The sequence below is a fragment of the Pocillopora damicornis genome, chromosome 1 (genome assembly GCF_964200805.1).
Source record: "Pocillopora damicornis chromosome 1, jaPocDami1.2, whole genome shotgun sequence".
Lineage (NCBI taxonomy): Eukaryota > Metazoa > Cnidaria > Anthozoa > Scleractinia > Pocilloporidae > Pocillopora > Pocillopora damicornis.
The window spans coordinates 18,697,067-18,718,949 of record NC_142670.1 but is presented as its reverse complement, the minus strand read 5'-3'; the positions used below and the strand labels follow the sequence as shown (position 1 = coordinate 18,718,949).

At 38.8% G+C, this 21,883-nt stretch overlaps 2 protein-coding genes across 3 annotated transcripts; both read right to left on the bottom strand.

Moving 5' to 3' along the window:
- Nucleotides 1-8,139: 8,139 nt before the first annotated feature.
- On the bottom strand, nucleotides 8,140-14,221 carry LOC149052492 (galectin-3-binding protein A-like). 2 transcript variants are annotated; one of them, XM_089204649.1, is made up of 5 exons: nucleotides 14,094-14,221; nucleotides 13,292-13,417; nucleotides 12,589-12,708; nucleotides 11,936-12,065; nucleotides 8,140-9,548 (listed from the first exon to the last, which is right to left on the bottom strand). In XM_089204649.1, the coding sequence occupies exons 2-5, from the start codon at nucleotides 13,373-13,375 to the stop codon at nucleotides 9,190-9,192; spliced, it is 693 nt and encodes a 230-aa protein (XP_089060775.1). In that variant the 5' UTR covers nucleotides 13,376-13,417; nucleotides 14,094-14,221; the 3' UTR covers nucleotides 8,140-9,189. The 2 variants fall into 2 exon arrangements, with proteins under 2 accessions (XP_089060775.1, XP_089060778.1); XM_089204652.1 differs by lacking the exon at nucleotides 11,936-12,065 and having other exon boundaries at nucleotides 12,588-12,708.
- Nucleotides 14,222-14,443: 222 nt separating this feature from the next.
- On the bottom strand, nucleotides 14,444-21,128 carry LOC113664181 (C-type lectin mannose-binding isoform). Its single transcript, XM_089204613.1, has 7 exons — nucleotides 20,961-21,128; nucleotides 20,071-20,238; nucleotides 17,993-18,350; nucleotides 17,798-17,888; nucleotides 16,454-16,831; nucleotides 15,744-15,866; nucleotides 14,444-14,607 (listed from the first exon to the last, which is right to left on the bottom strand). Exons 4-7 carry the CDS (start codon nucleotides 17,862-17,864, stop codon nucleotides 14,444-14,446), a joined length of 732 nt encoding a protein of 243 aa, XP_089060739.1. The 5' UTR covers nucleotides 17,865-17,888; nucleotides 17,993-18,350; nucleotides 20,071-20,238; nucleotides 20,961-21,128.
- Between the last annotated feature and the right edge of the window lie 755 nt (nucleotides 21,129-21,883).

The window sequence follows — 21,883 nt, the reverse complement described above, 5'->3', positions numbered from 1 at the left end:
AGATGTCATGCGAAGAGGAAAAAAAACCCATCTCTTGGTATTTCTGAGGTTGACTCATCTTTAAAATTTCTGTGTCACGCTTGTCACGCAACTGATATAATAAGTTAGAGAAAATATATAAACTGGAACTCAAATCTGGCTAGAATGTGGTAGAGCATAATTAACGTGATCGTCGAAACAGCTAATAAAATCATAAATAAACATAAATAAAAAAATTAACTATTAAAACATAAATAAATTTTTTTGCGAATTGTGATGATTTATGCCAGTTAACGGTGGCGACAAGTAGGCGCACCATATATATTTCATAGTCGCTATCAAGTAAATTTGGCCGGACTTTGAGTTCGTCTCAAGATAGAACAACACAAATACACAAGGAAATTTTTACAGCAACTTTATAACCATCCTTTTGTCTTATTAAAGTTTGAAGCTCAGTAGATTGTGTCATATCGGTCATTGTTAAAACTGTCTTTGTTTTGATGCTACTTTTCGACATAGCAGTCGACATAGAGTCGCTACTTTCGTGGCATCAGCGTGAAGGGTGTCGCAGAGTAAAATCCGATGCTTGCGAGAAGCTGTGAATCCGGCTTTCAAATCCGAGATAGAAACAAAAAAATGTTTGGCGATACAACTCGTTGTATGGCCGATGCTCTGTTCAGATCACTGTAAAGTACTGTACTTCCGGCACGAAAATATTGCGCCACAGTCTCTTCTCTATGCGGTTGTATTTGCAATATATCACATTCTACATTGTAATGTTTTCAAACGACAGCCATCATTTACAGACTTAATTCGCTTACAGGTATAACTTAGCTACCATTTGACCAAGACTTCAGCTACAAGAACAAAGTTCAGACTTTGAGAACTCAGAGAGAAATGCGAAACTTCAAAACCGATGTGAAAAGCGCCATGAGCAAAATTGTAAGTACCGCAGAAAATGACGAGATCTCCAAATAGGAAAGAAGCTTTTCAGACAAAGGACTCTTTTTAAAGGCACTATTCGTCACCCCTAGCAACGTTCAAAAACTTTTCTGAAACGATGTAGCAATGTTATGGTGTAACACGATGTAAAGACTTCCTTTTTACTCCATCTGCAAAGTTCCCCTGAACACGTTCGGCTGAATTCCAAGTGTAGGTGCCCAAGACACAATAGAGGTCCATGCTCTCATGCTCGTGAGTCCCTCCGTGAACATTCCCATCGTTTGTAACGGCAAATGATCCAACGCATGCAAACGTTGTTACAGTAACTCATTTGGGGAAGTGACTGAAAGCAAATTTCAAAGTTGTTTTTAAGACCCAAAATTCACTCCTTTCATCCATTACTCAATCGCTCCTTCATTCTCCTTCTTCTTCCCACTCCTGTTAACCTCTATGTGAGTCCTCTAGCACTTAGAGCTTTCGCATTCCTCGGTGCATGGGGCTCAACTACTGAAAGTCAACGATTGGTCAAATTTTAACAGTTTGCTGAGAAATAAACTGTATTTAACCGACAGCTAAGTTCTGAGACCTGAAAATTTTAGTTGTGTTAGAAAAATTGATTGAAATTAAGACTGCGTGCAAAAGGTCTCAACCAAGGCTTAAACAAATCTTGTACATTCGAGGCGCTCGAATAAACATACTCTCGAGGGCAAGAAGCCGTCTTACATTTTATTATTTTTAAGCCTTGTTTTAAATTTTGCAAATCCGGAATTTGAATACTCGATCATCAAAAGTCACGATATCGATGAACTGCATTCTGGAATAATTAAAACTTCCCCCTTTTCCAAGTGCGGAAAAGGAAAGACAAACGCTTTGCTTTGGTAATCGGCTTCTCGAATGCCGATTTCTGCTCAGAAATAAGGAAACGTTCCAGATGAAAAGAGAAAAAACATGCTTTTGAAGGAAAAACTTTAAAAAAAAATTGGGAAATAAAAGACAAGGCAAAATAAAATTGCTATTGCCAGGAGCTGTTCCCTCGACCTTTCGCTTGCGGGGTCGAGCTCGATCCATTCGGCCAAGTAAGCCAATGTACTTTCAGTAAGTGGACCGAAAGTTTCAGAACACGAAGTCAATTCAGTGGCCTCGGTATTTCACCCTTCATAATTCATTTCCCGAGTTCAGTGGCCCACAGCCACTTTAATTTGACTTTCACGATTGTTCGTATGCATCGTTTCATGTGCATGTGGGTGCTTTTCTAAGAGTAGAGTTCAGTTTCATCAGGGAAGTGGCAGTTTTGATTTTAGTTGCACAATCTGATTCCCTTTATCACAGTATTCAATGACTCATTTACTTAGAGCTATACCTCGTTCAGGTAATTTCTTTTTTTTTCGGTCCGTAACACGTCATGGCTGCATCACTGGTTTCATGATTCACATAAATCTCGATGACATCCAGCTACATAACCTTTAGCTTTGTAAAATGAACCCTCTGTGGATTTCCCTTGTATTTAAGGGACCTTTTTAAACAAAAGCGGCGCCTAAGAAAGTCCTCTCATAGAGAAATGAGCATCGTAGGAGGATATTTCTGGAAACGCTCTTATAGTTTCACGTTCCATGAAAGTATCTTAATTTGTTGGTGTTCCAGAGCTAATTTATTTTTCACTTCCTTTTGAAAAGTAAATCTCTTTTGGAAGTTTTAGAGCTAAATAAAAGTTAATGTTAAAATGCAGACAACATGGATATCAACGTTTTCGCTCATTCTCAAATTTACACGGATGAAATTGAAACTGATCTTGATTTGTGGCGGAAAGGTCGTCTGAAAAAATGTCACTTGCTGTTGTATAATTTCACAGCAAGGAAACTGTCCGATTAAGGGCTTAAATAAATCAGGTTTAAGATATTCAACTTATCAGTTGTTATAGTCTATATACTTCTGAAACCTGAGAATTATCTGAAACAAGGTTTTAATTGTGTCAGGACAAAACAGTCGTTTTTAGTGGATTGAGTTGAAATCCTCAGACATCGGTTTCAGATTAATTTCTACCGGTTTAATCATGTTCAGCTTTTCCTAATGTTCTCAAAACATGACGGTGACGGCAACGAGGACATGGTAAAACAAAAGCTCTACTGGGTAGAATAACATCTTAGCACGTGCCTTTTAAAACTGTGTACATTTCTCAGCCGTCTTCAGAAAAACAACAACGTGACATCACCAAAATTTGCGGGGTCTGTAAATGGAAACATCCAGGCATTCGAAAAATTCCAGCTAAAACTATAATAATTTATTTTTTTCATATCTTCGTTTTCCTCCGCGTTGCCGACTGCTAAAGATTCAACCCAACTTCAACTTCTGCCCGGAATCTGGGGGTTACTATCGATAATTGTCTTAACCTTACGGAACATATAAAAAAAATCCGTGTCTCCTGCCATTACCACTTAAGGAACATTGCCAAGATTAGGAAGTACTTAAGTGAAGACACCTCTGAAATTCAGTACCTGCGTTCATTAGCTTTAAACTGGATAATTGTAATTCCTTGTTGTATGGACTTCCCAAACACCTACTAAATAAGCTATGATTAATACAAAATACTGCTGCAAGCATTGTTACGTTAACTAAGAAGTTTGACCATTTGTGACCCTCTACGGGATTTCAGGGAATGAGGTGAACACACGCACACGGCACGTTATGACAAGCTCGCACGCTAATGGCATGACGCGCTTACCGTGCAGATATGCGCATAAAAACAATTGATTTTAGAAAGCGTGTTGTAGCCATTGTTCATATCTGGCTAACACGGTAGAGCTTTGTTTCTCTAACACGCTAGATTTTGTTGTTTTTTTTTTTAACACGCCAAGTTCCTTTGTTCCTTAACGCGCCAGTTTATCTTGTGCAATCCAGCTTACTTTGTTACCTGTGTTTGTCAGCTTCTCAGAAAATTATTGTGAGAATGGTGTTTGTACAGTGTATTACTTATAAAATATAGGCGAAAATGAAGATCTTCTGTCCTATCCGAAAGTTGTAATACAAAAGGAAACATTCACGGCAAATCGCGGCTCTTTCCCTTAGGATTTTCTCAAGGAATTCAGACCGCACGACGTGTTTCACAAGGTCCAGAGGATCTCAGTTTGAACACATTAATTACTTTTTAAAACTTAATTCTAACCTTGTAATATATAAATCCCTGTAGCTTCACGAAGTTAATGAGCGTAGTACTGAATCTCTGTGAATCCTTTCGCAAAAGATATCCGGCTCTATGTCCCCTACGCGGTCGCTGTTCGTCACTCTGTTTAACGCGGCATTTTTGAAATAAATAACCGCTAGGTAGCCGGCGAAAAACGAAGCTTTCCGAGCGAAGCCGGGAATCATTTACTGTTCGCCGATCATGGCATCTTACCAGCTCTTAGTCTTCAGCACTGCGGTCTATACCTTACGTAACGCAACTGTAACGCGAGGATAATTAAAATTAAAATTGTCGAAGAATTTAACGAGTTTTTCAGTTCGCAAACTGAGCCAACTTAAAAGTTTCAAACTCCTCTGGACCCTGTGCATGCACTCACTTGCTTTTGGTTTCCATATTTACGTCATTTACACTACAAAACGTTTGGACGCACAAAGGAACAAGCAAACAATTCGTAACTGTTCATTATCAAGTTTCAAAATGCAATCTCAAAGTCATGAATTCTCATACTTTCTGAACTACGAAAAAGATTTAGAATCCCTGGCAGAAGATTATTTTAGCACTAGACCAGCAGAAGCGGAAGATGATCATCAACTGTACGACTACGGTTCTGACAGCAGCAACGAAACTGATCAGGAAATTGACTCCGATGTTGACTTCAACTTTTCGGAGTGTGATTTATCTGAGGGATCGAAAGTGCACGCATTTGCGGCCAAAACATGCGGATGTGCTCATGGAGATAATGCAGATCCATGCAGCTCTACCACTGAAATGAAGACATCGTCGATTGCCGAAACAACTGTGCGGAACTTTCCTCAACTGAACTCGATCTGGTAATTTAAAAGCATTATGGGTAGGTTAATTGAGCAGAGTTTAGCCGTTGCTCAACAAATCCGCGTTCTGAGTTATTTTGATTTTAGCTTATCCTAGCATGTAAACATTGCTAATTATAAAGAGAGTAAAGAAGGCATCAAAATCATTTACCTGCCCAAAATAATGCATTTTCAAACAGGTAAGGTGACGACAGTCAAAGGAATCTAATAGACTCGGCTATCTGTTAATAAGAAAAGGGTATATTAGATATTTCATTATTTTGTAAACTCTGTCCCTAGAAAGAAAAAAAAGATGACGCTACCACTGCACCACATGCACTGTCGTACTTGTTGGTTTACAAATTTAAAAATATAAATAAATAATGCCTCGTGGACTAGCAGAACGGACAAAGTCAGTGAGGACACAGTTTACCCTTAAGCCGTTTGCTTTGCATCATACAAGCTCGCTCTTATTATTTTAAAAGCTTGTGCTCAAACGTTCATGCACGATTTCATGAGCAGAGTATTTTGCTCGTTCGGCCCGTGTTTCACAAGCTGTTTTGAGAAAATGAGGAATTCGAAAATGAAGGAAAAAATTCAACCACATTTTTAAGTGATGGACAACAAGTCGAGATATTCCTTTATGCTTGGCGAATTATTGTACTGGATACTGAGTATCGTATATCGGCCAGGCGTATCGATGAAAGCCTTAAAGCTGAGGACGTACTTCTTGTACAAATAGGAAGCAACTTTAACTTTAAGAAGCTTGTCCTAAAATTGGCACGGTCACCGTGTCATATTGTGCGAAGTTGCGAGTAAGATCTTAACACGTTCCTTTGTTTGTACCGTGCGGAGCAAGGCAATGTCTGCGAAGTTAATGAGGCAAGTAACTTATAAGCAGCTAACGTGTTGAAAGCTCGCTCTTTTGTTTTAGCGTGCTGGTGTACCGTAAGCGTGCGTTCACCTTATTCCCTGAAATCCCGTGGAGGGTCACATATTACTTATATCACGTTTAAACTTCACTGGCTACCTTTAAACTATCGCATACATTTTAAATATTGCTTTTAGTGCACAGGTGCCTTAATGGCTCGACATCAACTTTATCTATCTGAACTTTTACATTACCATAACAATCCACGTTTACTCTGTTCAAGTTCTCAGAATCTTTTGGCTGTGCCTAGATCCAGGTTAAACACAGGACGAAATTGCAAGAATCCGTAAACGGAAACGTGGCAGAAACATGTTAAACCGTTCTGGAAACACGACTGATAACCTGTGTTTCCGTTACCGGTTTCGTGACGTTTTCTAGCGTTTCCGTTGCTGCGTATACAACGGAACCGGACCACTTTTTGTGCATGTTAAACATAACGGAAACATGGAGTTGCATGTTTCCGCAACGTTTCAGAAATACGGAAACATGTGATTTCGTCCTGTGAAAGACGTATGGCGATAGAACTTTTTCTGTAGTTGCTCCTAGGCTATGGAATCAATTACCTTGAACTCAGGAGCGTTACCTCTGTTGACCAGTTCAAGACGCCGTTGAAGACATACTTATTTAAATTGGCTAATGATATCTAGTTTTTAGTGGTGTAGTTTAGTTAATTTCATTATAACAGCTTCTAGGTTTTGTATTTTGTAGTTTAAGCATCGTTGTACAGCACTTCAAGAAATTAGTGGACAATAGTGCTCTATGGGTGTTTTTATTGTTGTTATTTATTATTAAAGGTTCCTAATACTGATCGACTGTTTGCAAACTTCTGAGATAAAAAGTAAGACTACCTCAGTACATTTCAAACTCATGAAGTTAAACTAGTGAGTAATTCACGAGTTTGTTTTTGATGAGCTGTCACAATTATGATCAATGATTGGACAGTTGTTACTTCTGGCTCTTACTTGGTGTAGAAGACACAGTATACGTCACAATAGCATGTCATCACAATCGGGAATAAGAAATATGAAAACAATAGAATGACGTACACTGCGTCTTCTTCACCAAGTAAGAGCCCTACTTCTCGGGCATGATAAGCCAACTCAACAATTAAAAAGGTAGTTGATGGGCTAATTTTGTCCTAATCAGTTCGTTCCAGATTCTTTTTCGGTTTTCCAAAAAGGTTTCAGCCTGTGTTGTGAGTAACTTTAAAAGCTTCACTCTTATCCTTAATAGAAAAGAAGCGATTTTATATTAAAGAATCTCGCCGATAACCATCTAAATGGACCAATACAAGAAGTTATTTATACCAAATAGATAAAAAATGTGAAATCAATTTCTTTGAAGCAAAATATAGTGACAGAGAAAGGCGTCTTTCCTCTTGTCACGAGCATGGGACAAAAATTCTAAATCCCCGTGAGGAATCGAACCCCAAACCTTCGGATTCCGCGCTCCCATGCTCTACTACTGAGCCACAGAGACTCTATGGTGAGTGAGGTCTATTTCGAAGTTCATATAACACGTCCTGCATACTGCTAGGATCAACGATGTCGATAGTGTCATGTTTGTAAGAAAGATGGTAAATTTTGAACTCAGTGAAGAAATAGAGATCTTTTTCGTCTTGTCAAGAGCGTAGGACAAAGGAAAAATTCTGAGTCCCACATGCAGAATCGAACCTCACACCTTCAAATTCCGCGCTCCGATACTTTACCACTAAGCCATAGAGAATCTATGGTGAGCGAGGCCAGGAGCCCAACACTTAATTAAGTAATGGGCTACTGGCGAAGCCCAATACGAAGTTTATGTGTGACAGTCCCCATATTTGTTATTTAAAAAAAAAAACAAAACAAAAAAAAAAACCGCCCTCTTACTACTGTAAGGAGCAAATTGAGTGAATACCCCCTCCCCCTGACTTTTTTTACATCAGTAAGGATCAGTAAGGATCAGTAAGTCGTAATCGACGGGGGGAGGAGTCGAAAGGTTTTTCCTTTTTAGGGGGAAGGGGATACACGATTTTAAAGAGGACCAAAGGGATCAGTCGTCACCAACAGAATATAAAGGGGGCACTTTAGGAAATTGAATGGCAATAAACTGCCAATGAGGGGGATTATAAGAATGATTCAGAGGCTTGGGGGGGGGGGAATCAGGTAAATTTTATCGTGACATAACTTAAATCCTTTGACCCTTCCCCCCAAAAACCGGTCCCTATATTCTTCATACAACTTTGAGGAATTCTAAGAAGGGGAAAGAAAACTAGAATAAAACTAAGTGTTGCTCCGCTTGTACAGCATGTCTACGCTTGATGAGCTATGGATATCTTCATTTTATTAGATCAGCTCTACAACAGATAAGTTACAACATTGAAAGTAGCAAAAAGAAAGGAATCAAAATCATTGGCGCAATATCGATATCGGCTTTTCCGCACTCAGAACAGTGGGGGTTACTTTCATGTTCCTCTGCTCTGTAGATTCAAACCTAATTTTAATATTATAAGACTTGGTAGCCATATAATGAAATGCTTATCGACTTAGTTTTGTCGAGTTTGTGAGGAAAATATTTGGCTCTCGGTCATGACGCATGTACCTCACTGCGATTAGTCCTTGGCAAGATCATGGCCTCGAGCCAAATATTTTCCCGTCTGGTCCTTCCACATGGTCTAGTAGTACATAATATCACTATACATAAGTGAAATTAACGATTTACTCCTTATGCACGCTTAAAGCCTATATTTGCTTAACGTGACTAATGTGACTGAGTAAGCTAATCACTGGGTAGCTCATTCGCAGTAAGAATGTAAAGCAAAACTACGAGACAACGTCTCTTTGTGCTAATCTACCGCTACCGTCGACGTTACTGATATTCACTACAAGGAAAACACTAAAATTAGTAAGATTGCTCCTGTACCAAGTTATATGTTTCAGCCATGCAAAATGGCTGACACATATAGGATTTGTGCAGCCCAATCATGTGTTACACACCCAGAAGCCCATTACTCGCTTGGATTCTGCCTCCTCACCGTCTTAAATTTGAAACTCTTTTCACGTAAGCTTCTTTAAAGGGGATCAAAATCAGAATCAAAATCAGAAGAATGATAACCTTTGATACACACGAAAATTACAAAAAAAATTCAACTCTCCGGCTAATTTTTTCCGCAACTCTCCAAATTGACAGTGTGAAAAATTTGCAAAGGATAGTGGGATCTGTAAGGTAAGGCGAGGAGGGATTAGAATACTGGAATACAGCAAAAGAAAGGCGAAACTTGCTTAGTTTTTATTTGAAGATGTGTCCGCATGAGACAGCCTTTTTTTTCTCCGCGTTTCATGGATCGTATTACCTAAGTGAGCTCGAGTAGCTTAGGGTAAAGGTGGAGGTGGTAAAGGTAAAGGTGGTGAGAGTGCTATACACTTCACACTAGCATCCTCTCTATGGTTACAGTTATGGTTTTCCCAATCATTGCTTCTGCAATGAGATAAAAATGCCTCTCTACCTTGGCAGCGAACATCATCCATCCAGATTGGACCAGACCCCTCACCGTATGCAGCGCTGCGAAGAGCCTGGCGTGCACCAGGATAACCAAGTCGACGACAAACCACGTTGGCTTCGTTCATTGTCCAGTGATCATCGCAAACTGTACCCCACCGCCCGTTGTGGTAAATTTCTACACGGCCGTAGTTATCAAGTCTTCCGCCCACTAAACGGATGGGTGCGTCCTCTGTTGTGTTATGATAAATTTAATATAATACCTGAATTAAAGATACCTTTGGTAGTCTAAAAGGCATTTATTTATGTATGTGTAGAATTGCTTCTTTCGAACCACTGATTACCAAGGTTATACAGTTAAATACAGAAGGAATTAAATAAATAAGGATGCACGATATCTTTAAAAACCCATAAGAGCTTGTTAGAGTAGAAAATTCTCAATCTTCATAGCCAGGGGAAGAAGTCAGAGGCTTACTCCGCTAAAAAAGAAAAAAACACAACCGAACAAAAAAAAAATACAAAAAATAGACCTCTTGGGTTTTGAAGAAGTTTAATCAATGGCTAGAAAAGCGGAAAAATAAAACTGTTATCTTCACTTTATAGGCCTTGTTAAGCTGAGTGGAATTACGCGAAAATTTTACGCCGAGTTGAAAACAGACCAGGAAATAGATCTCCCACAAAGTGTCTTAATTGACACGTATTCGAGCTGGTATGCGAAGCTTCTGCTCTGAAGGGTTACTTCCAACCTTCAGAGGCCGAAAACATCGATTTTCCTTTGATTTGACGGCAACCTCTTATGATGGGGCTCGTCTTTCATGTAATTTCCATATTTTTTTTACAGCGTGCACTTTACGAAATTCACACGTAGAAGCTCTTGCCCATGGAAAAATCAAAAGCGGAAGAAAGTCCCTGGTGAAAAAAGAAAAAAAAAAATGAAAAAGAAATTTTAGACCAAAAAAGAAAGAAAGAAAGAGTACCATTCTGCCAAGAAAAGAAAAAAATTTCTTCGTGACAGCGACCAGTACTGGCAGAGCTCTGTGCTGGCGTCCAGGTTTCCAACATAAAAGTCGCCGTCAAACCGAAATTTGCCACACATAATGTTAAAAAAGAAGTTCCTTTTCTTTATACAAGTACCAGCCTTATACACAAACATTAAAAGTCGCCTTGAACTGTAATTTTGAAAGCTGTCTGTCGATTCGTTGTCTTGCCCCTATGCACATTCTGTGGTTTTTTTGCATTTTTGCTGCGGGTTTTGCCTTTGCCTTTCTTAACTTTGCTCATTATTGTGTCGTCCTCCTCAATGCTCCACTGAGCAATCGAGATAAAAAAGAACATGTCTGCAATGGGTTACTTTTCTCGGGAAATATTGATCCATCGTCGTTGACGCCAGGAGGTCCCATTGTCCTATTAATTTGCGGTTTCAGGAGGCGAGATAATCTCCTCGCATGGCGCGAGTTGTTTGCGATTTTAGGAAGAATTCTACTACTTTGAGCGAATTTATTGTTTATATAGTTTTGACCGACTTTCGTCAAATTTCCCCAAAAAGATTCCAGGAATAATGGCAAATGAAAGTGTGTCAGGGAATTTTGATATTTGAATGAATTTTTTCCCGAAGGACACCCGCGAAAGCGTAAACGAAAAATTTCCGTACAATCCGAGCCGACAAATCTAATTGGCACAAATCAACAATGTGAAGGTTTAAGTGCTTAGCCGGTCGATAAGATGACTGCGGGCTCATTTATGAACACCTACAGCTAATCGAGTCTACATTGCTTCCGGAGAAAATATCAAATGTTCCCCCACAGTTTTGATCCTCACAAGAACTACAAGATCTCTGTATATATTATTAAATGTATAGATGACGTTTAGTTCGATATATACATAGAGAAAGAGGGTGCGTTCCCTTGGGAGAATTCGGATCAGGATTTCTGATCTGTGGCGTTCCTTTCGAGCAAATCCTTTTTCAGATCAGTGATCTATCAAATCCACTCTAGACAAGGATTCATCGGATCACTGATCTGCGTGATCTAAAGACGGATCATTGATCATTGATACAACGCGTTCCTTTGGGCGAAGGATCCGAAATTAATCAATTTGCCCAGCGGTGCTCAATTTCAAGTCAAACTAGTGGGTAATTCATGACCGGAAATAAGTGACCAGAAAGATTGTTGGCAATCGCTCCACAAATTCTGCGATAAACACGAAATAAAATCGATTTTGTAATGTTAAATCGATCGGCCACTGATCGCAGGCATTTAGGGTTCCCAAGTATCCATATCGTAATCAACACTTGCTTCTTTTTTAATTCCAACGTTTGAGTTTACCACGAAAAAATGTGCCTCTAATGAATAATGCTAATTAGAAAAATTGTGCGCGCTAAAAGCCCATGCAGTTAGACGAGCCATTCAGCGAAGAGCTCAATAACCCACGTCTTAAAAGAGCGCACGTTTTGGAATTCTCCGAGAGCTCGTCTAAAACTCCGTTCCTTTCACGCACCGTAATCTGTGTGATCTTGGATCACAAATTCTAACCCGGATCCTCCCAAAGAAACGCACTCATAGATTGATAGATAGATAGATAACTAGAAAGATAGACAGATAGGAATTTTTGTACTTCTACCTCTACGACAATAACCCCGTCCATTCCTATGATATCCAGGAAAACACCTGCAGTCATATGAGCCAATTGTGTTCACACACTGAGTGTTTGAATGGCATGAATATGATCCCGTTTGACACTCGTCCACATCCGTAAAGGGATCAGTACTTGTCCGACTTCATCACTCACAAAAACAATCTTTCTAGAGTAATTAGTGTCTTTCTTAGCGTGAGTGTGCGTTTATGCACTTTTCCTACAATGGTTAGCGGTAGCAGTGCTGAGTTATTGTGTTAGCTTGGCTAACGTTCTACCTAAATTTCTATCGAAGTATTAGGAGTTTTTCCTTGTAGTCATCGCTTAGTTGCCAAGGGCAGAACAGTAGCAGTTTTTGTTCCATGTAGAAAAAAGCTAAAGGAATAGTCTTTGGTAGAGTTAATATTTCAGTAGGTGAAGCATAGGGTCTGCAATTTTTGCAGCTAACTGCAGAAAAATCAATTAAGTCCACTTGAAGAAAGCCGTCTTTGTGGACAGGTAGCTGAATACAGGAATTGAAGAGCGTGGTGAAATGTTGTCTTACAGTAAATGAGAGCATTGAATTCAGCGAATAGTGATAGGAGTTAAACATTTCTGTCGGCCTGGTTCTTAAACATGTAATTTATATTCCACATCTTACCTGAACAATACCAACCATTCCCTTGAAATCCATGCTCACACACAGTCGTACGAGCCGATTGGATTAACACAATCGGCATTTGAAGCGCAAGAATGTGATCCCGTTCTAAATTCGTTTGAATCTGTCGAGGTTAGATTTAAATTTAAATTTCATGTTTCTAATGATTGAGTCCTACCTAATCGCCCTAATTGACGATTTCTACGAATGTCAGTCAAATTCGTCAAAGCGAAATCAGCCCGGCAGATTTGACGATTTTGACGAATTTTTTGCCATTTCCGTCACTGCATGCATTTCTAGATATATCTTTAACAACGAAGTCAGAAAACAAGAGATAACAGCCAGATTACAAATAATGAACATATAGACTTATACCCCGTTCATACCAAATTTAAGCTGAAACATGTTTTAAACATGTTTTGTTAAACACGATTTTGAATTTGTTTTCTTCATTAAAGAAGCTGCCTAAAACCGGTGATGTCGACTTCAAATATACAAGTTAGAGACTATTTAAAACCAATGGGAAATTCAGTTTTTCAGTGTTTCTGATTTTCCTTTAGTTAAACCCGTTTTAACTATGCATGTTTTGCTGGCACGAATGGGGACAAATAGCCAGAATCTGGGGAAACGATTCTACATCATAACGTATGTTAACCTACTCTAACGTACTCAAATTTGACTGACTGTAAAAGTATTTATAAATATACCTGAGCATGTGTATAGACCATCTCCTGAATATCCACGTACACATTCACAATCGTAAGAGCCTTGTGTATTGATGCACCTGGCATTTGAATGACAGGAGTATGATCCAAGTCGACACTCGTTTATGTCTGTTCAAGATAAAATCGATGTAATTTAGTTTCTAGCTACATTAAATTAAACAATCCCGTTTCCCCTTTCTCTTTCTTTGTCCATCGCGTTCTTTCCTATTTCACTCGGAATTTTGTTTTCTTTTGTGTTGTTGTTGTCTTTCTTTTAAAGAAAAGAAAAGGAAGTTTACTTCGTCTTTTATATGGCAAGGTTGGATTTCCCGTAAACAAAAACAGCACGAGTACCTTCATTTTCAAATGAATTATGTCTTGGTTTGTTTCTTTTCTTTATTTTTAGTTGTCATTACCTTTTTTTGCAGTTTTGTTGTTATCTTGTTCGACTGTTTCTTGTTTTGTTAATGATTTGTGTTGGTTTTGTTTTTGTTGATGTTTTTCCTTTCTTTGTCTCCTCTCACTCAAGCTTCCCTGATTGGGAGATGACTGAGAAGGATTCAGATGCTTTCATTGAAAGCGTTTTTGACAGCTTATATAAGAAATGCCACCCCATCAGTTTGAACGTGGTATTTCCCAAAGCAGCCGCTCAGAATGACCGCGCTCTCTGATCAGGTTTTAGAAGTTATCATTAAAAGGGTATCTATTGACGAAAGGCTGTCAAAGCTCATTATTTCTAGTCTGTGACGACGGCTACAGAATACAGTAGTGTGATGCGTTCTAGCATGATTTATCTCAAAATTACCTGCACATGTGGCACGACCATCCCCCAAATATCCGGATAAACATCTACATTCGTAGGAGCATTGTATGTTCACGCACTGAACTTGTGCATGACAGGAAGGAGATCCTGACTGACACTCGTCCACGTCTGTAAAACGAAGATTATCGCAAATCATATGTCAAGTTTAGTCATATTTTAAAAGGATAAAGTATCAAATGCCAAGCACCATTTCACCAACCTTTTACAAGGAATTTACACCTCTCTTATACCGACTGTAGGCTTTTTCACTTATCAGTGTAAGGTACGTCTGACCTTATTTTGTATATCTGAGCTAACACTTTCAGAACTCAGCCACAGCGTGTTGAAGATTGTTAAGTCGTTCTTATGACTCGTTTTGTTCTCCTCCTACCTGCACTTGTAAGAATGCCATTCCCTGCATAACCAGGTAAGCATCTACATTCGTACGATCCTTGGGTATTCACACATTGGGCTTGTGCATGGCAGGAAAACAAACCTGACTGACACTCGTCTACATCTGTTTGAAACAATTTAGATAAGTTACAGAAACACAGCGACAAGCGAAGCCAAATGCACTTTAACTGATATAGAGAATACATGGGCGTGCGTAGATATGGAATTTCTCTTTGAGTATTCAACTCGATAGCTCACGAGTGAGCGCTGCGAACGAGTCAGATGTCGAGTTGTACGCGAGAAGAGAAATTTCATATCTGCAAGCAACCATGTATTATTTTGTTGATCATATTAACACAATAACAGCTCTTTCTTGACAAGAGAAGTTATCTTTATTAATGAATGAAAATAAAAGAATCGCCAATCCCTGAATAAAAATCGTAAAGAGCATTGGCAGATGAAAAATGCGTTGAAACAATACAAAACCAAACAATGGGCGTAATTTTTAATACACAAAATTCTCAGTTAGTGAATTGGTCCTTACCGGCAGAAGAAATCTTTCAGGTACACGGCCAAACTTGGCCTGTGGCAAATCTTCCAATTGTCGATTTTCGTCCTTAGGCGCAAGAAATGCCATTACCAAAGCGACTGAATACGTAATTTTCGGTTTTTCTTTCCATATTTTTGTTTTTTCCCCTTTTAACAAAGTTTGAACGTTACTATCTGTAATTCATAATCTGAAAAAATTCCGACAATACAAACGACCTTAGATTGAGAATAATGAAGGCTCCGTCGTTCACTCTTATATCTGGGCGAGTGGCGCAAGGGGGGAGTGACGTGTCAGCAGCTGATTGGCGATATCAAACACACGTAAAAAAGTACAACATTTTTCACCTGTGTTGTCACAGCTTTTCTCAGCGCTGGAAATCCTCGTATAACACGGTAATTTGTATGATAAATAAAATTTATTAATTTTGCATCGGCATTTCAACCCAGATATTCTCAAAGTGTATTTATGCTGCTTGAAGTAGTATTTACCATAACTCAAAATATGCCCATTTTATTCATTCCAACCGCTACAGCAAGAACTCGTGTTGAAAACTAGTCGAAGCCCTTAGTTTTACTTTATTTTACCATTCGGGGGGATGGAAAACTTAGACTCCCCTCCCATAACATTTCCCTACTTAGTACCCCAAAAGAGTGGTAGTGAAATACGCGAAGTCTAGTGTTTTAATGACCAATACAGAAAAGAGTACAAACCTAGACAGTCTCCCTCTTCGAAAGTATGTCCAGTGGGGCATACACAAGTGAAGGAACCATAGCTGTTCACGCAAGTCGCACCTGCTGGACAGGAGTCAGCGAAATATTGGCACTCATTGTAATCTGGAATGAAAAGAGGTAATAATAATAGCAATGATCATAATAATAGTAACTCCAGTTTAAGTAACCTTATTTTGACGAGGAGGCAAGATAGTAATCAAAAGCAATGCATCTATGAACAATAACTATATATGAATATGGAAACGATCCTCGAAGTTATGAACACTACTTAAATAGTAGTAGTAGTAGTAGTAGTAGTAGTAGTAGTAGTAGTAGTAGTGATACTAAGGTCTGAAACGCACAGGCCTGAATTTTTTTTTAGGCCTTGTTTTCACTACAACTTAAGTTGTGTTCATAACTGCGAGATCGCTTCCATAGTCGTTTCTTCAACCGCAGTTCACATATATGATTTTCAATAAGTATATATGTTTTACATATTTTGGGCGGAAGGTAATTCTGCTCAGTCTATTAAAAAATATACCGTATTTGCACAATATCACTTTCCATCGAGTAAAAATGGTAACCTTAGATCTTTTTGTAACCCCGTTTATACCGGATTTTTGTTTACGAAGGATTGAGTCTCTCTTGAGGCTAAGTCTCAAGCACCCACCGGGATATAGCAAGGGGCTTTTGATCCAGTTAACACCAACCTCTCTTACAAGTGAATCCGTGGCAGTCTGTACAATTTACGTCATTCCAAGTAAACTCATTAAAGAAACCAAGAGTGTGAACACAGTCTTGGTTGTGCAAATTGTTTGGTTGTCCTTCTGCCCAGTAATGGAAGTCTAAAGGGGTCTCATCGCTCCAGACGAACGAACCTTCGGTGAAATTATCAGACAGACCCAGCCACGATTGTGTACTGCCGTGTAGACTTTGAACAAATACGTTTTCTTCTTGGCTGTGTATGCTGGGAAGATTTGCGTCTAGGGAAGCACATGTCTCCTGACTATTTTCCCACGAGTCACAAGACAAGACTTTTCTATAGCAATACCCATTGTAATACGTCCAATCGTCCTGACATATGTCTTCTAAAATTAAGTGAACAAAGTAAGATGAACACTATTATTGTACCGATTTTATTGAAGGCCGCCTCTGTTTTTCTTTCATATATCCACACGCAATTAAAAATTTGGTTTAAAAGACTTTGCCAATAAAATGAATTACATGTTCACGTTTTGAGGAGTGCAGTTATCGTCGACAGACTTTTACAAGCCACCGACCTGAAATTAGATGCTGAGCTCCTGAGCGAAAATCGCGCTAGCGGAGGTATCACAGCTAACTCTTTTTTTAGATGAATCAAACCATTTAAACAGGAAAAAGTGCTAGTTACGAGATGGAAATACATTTAAATTGCTTACTATAGGAACAATCCATTCGTTGGTGACACGGTGTAATAGGTTGCAGATTTGTTATCCTATGTGCTCGTTATATCATCGCCTTAACTAAACATCTCTGCTCACTGATAAATTTGAATGAAAGCCAGAAAGGGCGACTAGGTCGAGGTCAGCTTTCAGGCTTGAGCTTATCTATGAAAGTTACACAAGCTTAACAAAGATCGAACTACTTTTATCGCTTTTCAAACAAGAAATATCATATAAAAAGCACAAAATAAAGGCTCGTAGCCTCGTAGTTAAATGAATAAAGGGGATAAGTTTCTATAGAAACTGTGGTGCTGCGTCTGTGGGAGGGTATAGCAGGTAATTTATGATTGATTTCGATCGCTCTGACGAAGGTCTAACGTTCCAAACGTCAGCTTTTTTCGCCCTTTACTGTGGCCAATTTACGTTTTCAACTCAGTTGTTAACACTTAGTTACTTGTAGTTAAACATGCGCTAATTTAAGTCCAAATCAATTTAACAGCAAAAAGGCGAGGGTGTTCCCTCCCAGAAAACAATGAAAACAGATGTCAAAAACTTCCTATGAAACTTTAATTATTTGAACATGAGAGCAAAGTTATATTTATTATTTTACAAAATTTGCCGAAACTCCATTACCTGGCAACACTGCGTACGATACGGTAAGAGGATCAAAGCGTTGAATGAAAAGTTCTTTGACACACATTCTAAAACTTGTGTTGGTAATAAACTGCAAAGAAAAAAACTTAAAATCAAAATAATGATAATAAACGTAAGGTAATAGAGAAATCTGCTGTAGATTCTTCAATCTTTATGAAATGGCCATAGCCATACCTCTACCCAACTTTCGATTCCATTGCATTCTGCAGCGGCAGAGTCTTGTCCACTGGTAGAATGTTTTGCAGTAAGCAGAACTATCGGCGGTTGGTGTAGTTCTGGGTAAATTCCATGTCCTGAAAAGTGACAAGCGTATTTTCTTTCACAGGCAGGAGAAAAAAATCTAAATTACTTTTAAATTGCGATTATCTTTACTTCTTAAGCGACCATTCAAAGATACGTGATGACAGTTGCCAGAGCTAACCTGACAGAAGGCAAAGTTATTACTCCTTGGAGGTGGGCCGTTATTTGGGAAATATTCATCATTATGCTCTGTAATCAGAGGTTCCGGAGGGCGATCAAATGTTAACCAGTCCTACGATGAAAACATCAGAAAAATGGATGATGATGGAAAAAAGGCCAATTACCAATTACCATTGTATATGGAACTGTAGTTCCAAATAAATGCATGCTCACTAGTTTATCTAGTTTGAGCACTCTGGCATGGCTTAGATGATACCACACGTGTGAGATCACTTGGGGTGGCTATATAGCCTTACCTCCATCCTAGCATCAGCACTGCACTGATGAGGCCCAGAAGGCCGAAACAGTACTGTCTGCAGTTAGTTATATATATATATATATATATATATATATATATATATATATATATATATATATAAATATATATACCTATATATATATTTATATTTAACAAATAGAGAAGCCTTGGCTGTGCTCTGTTCTGTTATAAAGCACGCAGGAAGCGGCTAGAGCACGAAAGAAGTGTAGGGAGAAACACGAGACGTAGTCGAGTGTTTCTCCCCACTTCCAAGGCTTCTCTATCTGTTTTATAATAAAGAATCCATTAAGTTCCCCGAGCATTACTTTCCATTTTCAAAACAAACTTTATTTCCAAAGCGAACAACAGTGTCGTCAGCATGCTCTATACTCTCATAAAGCACGCTACAATAAGCCAATCAGAATCCCTGTTAGAATGGTTCAAATAATCTGATTGGCTGAACAAGACTAAAGCTGTCAAAAGTGTCAAACCATCAAAGTTAAAAAACCATCAAAGTTCACCTTCTGCGATAGTTTACAAACTAAAATAGTTCGGTAGGTCGAATTTAAAACTTTTGCCTGGAGTTTTTAAGTCTCTTATACAGAATCTTGAAATGAAATGTTCAGTGAACTTCAGCTGAATTATGGCTCATAAAAACACGCGAGTTTTTTCATATGAAAAGGTAGAAAACAAACTGTTCCGGGCGAATGTTTTTTGAATGAACGACAGCCGAATTCACCGGAACATGAAGATCGCGCGGGATGACAGCGTCGCAAAACTCGGCTGCAATGACAGATGTGACTTTCCACTCAACGCATCGGAAAGGATATCAGAGCAAGCTCTCATTTTTTCACTCGAAGGGCGGCCGATGTAGTTTCTGGGGCTTGCTGTGATGACCGGAGATCGCCATGATGAGCGAGCCGCGATGGGCTTCAGCATGATCATATTCGCTCAGACACTGTCATGATTAGAATGAATTTTAACAGTTATGCCAGTTTGGTTATATTTTTCAGCATTTCTGTTTTGTACTGTTTTGTTTTCGAACACTGAACTTTATATACTATATGAGTATTAGCTGTGTTTGATTTTTATTTCCGTACGTAAGCTTGCAATCTAACTGAGCATGAATCAATCTTTAAAACCTCGAATGTCTGTTTTGTTTTTCCTTTGAGGATTTTCGTATCTGCTCACGTTTTAATAACGTAAATTACGGCGCCTGGTATGTTTACAAACCTTTGTTTGATTCTTCTGTTGCTACTTGTCGGCTCGCTTCAGTTCCGAAATTTTACTTTCAATTATCGGAAAAAAGCTAAAAAGAAGTTCCGGAAAAGCTCCAACATAGTACAGTTTTGCAGATGGTGTGACAGCTTTAGCTCAGCTCTATGCTCTATACTCTCATAGAGCACGCTCTTTCAACCAATGACAGTGCGCGTTATATCCGAACTTTATTATAAATACATATATATACACATATAGTGAATTGGGTTAACTTGTTAGATAAGATAATCGTGCCGCCAGATTTGATAAAACTTACAACTGAAATTTCTTCATGAACACCAGCGAAGTTTTGAAGCTCCCTCAAGCAGATTTTGAAGGAGGCTGCTGATACGTCTTCGAGCCAAACACTCGCAGCATCATGCTTCAGACCCTTCCTGTGGTGTTTAGCTGTCACAAATACCGTTGGTGGATTGGAATATGTTCCCTGAGATGCAAATTGCGAAACTAGATTAAACACATGTTGACTGAGGTAGTGATCAGTACACTCTTTCTGTGACTTGCTTGGGAGCCAGAACGAGTAATATTGTTTTATACCTAGACTTTCACCCAACAAAACGAGCACTGGGATTGGTTGATTCTTGGTGACGTGCCCCTGATCAAATTCAAATGTATCCCGACCGGGATACCATTGCGGAGTTGCCTGCGCGTCGAATACAACAGTCGTTTGTTTGTTTTTGCCACATGATTGTTTAAGGGAAAGTCTAAATATATAGCAAAGCACTTAATGTATGGTCCCTCGGGAAAACAAAACAAACTGTTTCCCACGGGAAAATACATTAACTTTGTAATGTATAATGCGTAAGCAGAAGTAAACAGCAGCAGTAAGAAGAGCAAAATCAATATGATCTCAAATATCGAGGCCTCTAGTATATAGGCGTGAGATTTTCAATTAACCATCCCCTTTCCCTCCATTTCCTATATTTATTTTTATCTTTTAATCTCTCAGGGGTTAGCCTTACACTAGTGCAAATTGGTACTACTGATTCTTACAATATGAAGTTTCTACTTCTAGTGTCTATTTTCTAACGAAACAATTTTCATACTATTGATAAGGCAATGTGGGGTCTCTTTGGGGTCCAACGTTAATCCTTAGATCAATGGAGTAGAAATAGCCATCAGGAAAAAAAAGTTTGATAAGATGCTTACACTGGGAATAGTAACAGTCTGACAAATAGTCCCAGTCCACCAAGTGGGAAATAATTCTTCACCAGAAATTCCTCTTGTGGGAGCACCTTGATATGCAATCCAATCAACCGAAGCAAAACTGTCTGCAGGGTAGTCATTTCTTCCTGCTCGAGTGACACAGGCTGTAAACTGAGTTGGAGAATTACGATAAACCTCATTATATCTTCATTGACAGCGGCTGAACAGAATCGAAAATCACATCTCAAATAACAGCAGATTCTCAGAATTAATGAACTCTATTAGTTTGATCTCATGGCCTCCAAGTGTTTCCATGGGATAATTGAAAGAGAAGCTTTGGGAAATAAACAAAAGATATTGCTTTGCCGGCCTGAAGTAGTATCGTTGAAGCAAATCGCTTTTAACATCTTTAACATCAAACTTAGGCCCTTCGCACAGAGTTTTGAGCTGAGATTAAAGATTAACCCCTCCAATATGTCACTGCCAATCATTAAGAATGTTTGGCTTCGTGGCTTCTATGGAACCTTCTAGCTTCTAGCTGTAGACGTCTATCAAATTAAATAATTTAATTTTTCACTCACACAAGATTATCTGCCAATTTGGTTTGTTTAGGTTGATAAAATGTGCAATCGATCCAGTTATAACAATTGACACAGTGAGAAAGAAACTCGATATTCAAAGTTTGGTACTGGCAGCCGCTTACGCGTATTTTGAACTGCTCCATATCATTCCTGACTAAAATTTTTAACTCCAAGGTAACCCAAAAGTAGATGGAGGAAAAAAAATTTTGACTTCTTTCATCGGTTTTTTCCCATATTGATTGTCAGAGGCCCTTAAATTTTATTCAACGAGAAAGTGAAAGTTCATTGTGTTGTTTTTGATTGATGGTAATTAAATCGAAAATCTATTCTTGTATATAATGTTTA

Excerpts from the sequence above, each read along its gene's own strand:
- LOC149052492 (XM_089204649.1), bottom strand. The coding sequence starts at position 13,375 with ATGCCAGGTGCATCAATACACAAGGCTCTTACGATTGTGAATGTGTAC. Across the intron at positions 12,066-12,588 it reads GGAATGGTTGGTATTGTTCA|GATGTGGACGAGTGTCAAAC; the intron begins GGTAAGATGTGG and ends GATCCCTTTACG. Across the intron at positions 9,549-11,935 it reads ACGGGGTTATTGTCGTAGAG|AGGACGCACCCATCCGTTTA; the intron begins GTAGAAGTACAA and ends ATAACACAACAG.
- LOC113664181 (XM_089204613.1), bottom strand. The coding sequence starts at position 17,864 with ATGTGTGTCAAAGAACTTTTCATTCAACGCTTTGATCCTCTTACCGTA. Across the intron at positions 15,867-16,453 it reads CGGATTCACTTGTAAGAGAG|ATTACAATGAGTGCCAATAT; the intron begins GTTGGTGTTAAC and ends TTTTCATTCCAG. Across the intron at positions 14,608-15,743 it reads CGAAGAGGGAGACTGTCTAG|ATGTAGACGAGTGTCAGTCA; the intron begins GTTTGTACTCTT and ends TGTTTCAAACAG.